General features: G+C 52.2%; 1 protein-coding gene across 1 annotated transcript; it reads left to right on the plus strand.

The window, feature by feature from the left end:
* Positions 1-22: 22 nt before the first annotated feature.
* Positions 23-1001, plus strand: PPTG_02066 (TKL protein kinase; the record flags this gene model as incomplete). The annotated part of the gene is made up of 2 exons (XM_008895461.1): positions 23-42; positions 104-1001. The coding sequence occupies 2 exons, from the start codon at positions 23-25 to the stop codon at positions 999-1001; spliced, it is 918 nt and encodes a 305-aa protein (XP_008893709.1).
* Between the last annotated feature and the right edge of the window lie 722 nt (positions 1002-1723).

Here is a 1723-nt window from a genome sequence, read left to right on the forward strand (position 1 = left end):
TGCTGGCTATCATCGCCTTCCTATGGTACCGCAAGAAACACGGTGGCCAGTTTGGCTCTACCAAGGGTGGCTCGACCATTTTCGGCACGGACATTGGCTCGAGTCTCACAGGGGGTGACACGACGTTCGGCTCGTCGATTTGGGACGATCCGGACCTGTTGGCTGCACGTATCGAACACCGCGACGTGGAGGCTGTGAAGCTGCTGTCTCGCGGTGGATTCGGTGAAGTGTGGCTGGGTCTGTACATGAACGAGAACGTGGCTATCAAGAGATTGTTGAATGACAAAAAGTCGATGCAGGACGCACTGGCGTTCGCGACGGAAATCAAGACCATGGCGCGTCTGGATCACCCCAAGATCGTGCATTTTATCGGTGTGTCATGGACGAATGCCCTGACAATCCAAGCTGTGACGGAGTTCATGGACTGCGGAGACCTCAAGTCGCTACTGGACTCCAGTCGTGCCAGTTCATTGACGTGGGCCAATCTCAAGTGCCAGATCGCCATCGATATCGCCGATGCGCTCGTGTACCTCCACACTCTGAACCCCAAGCTGATCCACCGTGACTTGAAGTCTCGTAACGTGCTGATTGACGCGCAGACTGGCGCCAAGTTGAGCGATTTCGGTATCTCGCGTAACCGCAGCTTTGACGAGACTATGACGGCAGGTGTGGGTACGGCTCGCTGGATCGCGCCCGAGGTGATTCTGGGCGGACATTACACTGAATTCGCGGATATTTACTCGTTCGGAGTGGTGCTGTCCGAGCTGGACACGTGCAAGGCTCCGTTCTACGACGCCACCAACACGAACGGCGGCAAGATGCAGGATGTCACCATCTTGCAGCTCGTGTCGGCCGGTAAATTGCAGCCGAGCTTCAGCGACTCGTGTCCGCCGTCCATCGTCAAGTTGGCACGCGCATGTCTGTCGTTCGACCCTGCACAGCGTCCGAGTGCCATCCACATCTCCTACGAACTACGCAAGATCATGAAGGACGAGCTGTAGACAGTGCAAAGCGACGATGTTTTGGTAGCAATGGAGGCTGTTTTGTATTACCTCGGCTAAAGTCAAACTCTTTACATTTATGGATAGCGGTGTTCATGTAGCCCAGTATACTGTGGGCGTCGAACTTTTATGGTATCCATTGTTGTTGAAGCATGGAAGAATTGAACGTCGACGTAGAACCTGCAGTGCGAGATAGCCAAGAAGCGCGAGGAGCCCGACGCCGAGAACAACAAGCAGTCCGGTGACGTAGCGGTTGTCGATGGCTGCGTCCGATGCAGCAGAGTCTTGTGAAACTGCGCCTGCTTCGACGTGGTCAATCATTGCAAGTCCGAAGACCAGCAGTAGCAGCAGTAAAGATGGTCTCAGACTTAACCCTTGATACATGGCGAGGTAAATAGTAGAATGGCATCGATTGTGCAGACGTCTACTGTGATGATGCTTCAAAGCGTGTCATCATTATTGCAACCTTTCTGCTTTTAACGTGAATCGTGCGGTGCCAACGAAAACATCGTGGTTTGATCGATTAGATTTGGAAAGTAGTGGCTCACCGAGCGCGCTACTGAGTCTAAATACGTGTTGCTGAGCAACTGGTTATCGTAAACCTCGCGGTATGATACAATCTTGAAAACTTCTCCTTGTAATGTGCGTATCTGGCTATAGATAACCAGCAATAACGACACTATACTTCAATTATCTATTGGAGTTTGGCGGGTCGTGATAAT

This window comes from Phytophthora parasitica (assembly GCF_000247585.1).
Source record: "Phytophthora parasitica INRA-310 unplaced genomic scaffold supercont2.3, whole genome shotgun sequence".
Lineage (NCBI taxonomy): Eukaryota > Oomycota > Peronosporomycetes > Peronosporales > Peronosporaceae > Phytophthora > Phytophthora nicotianae.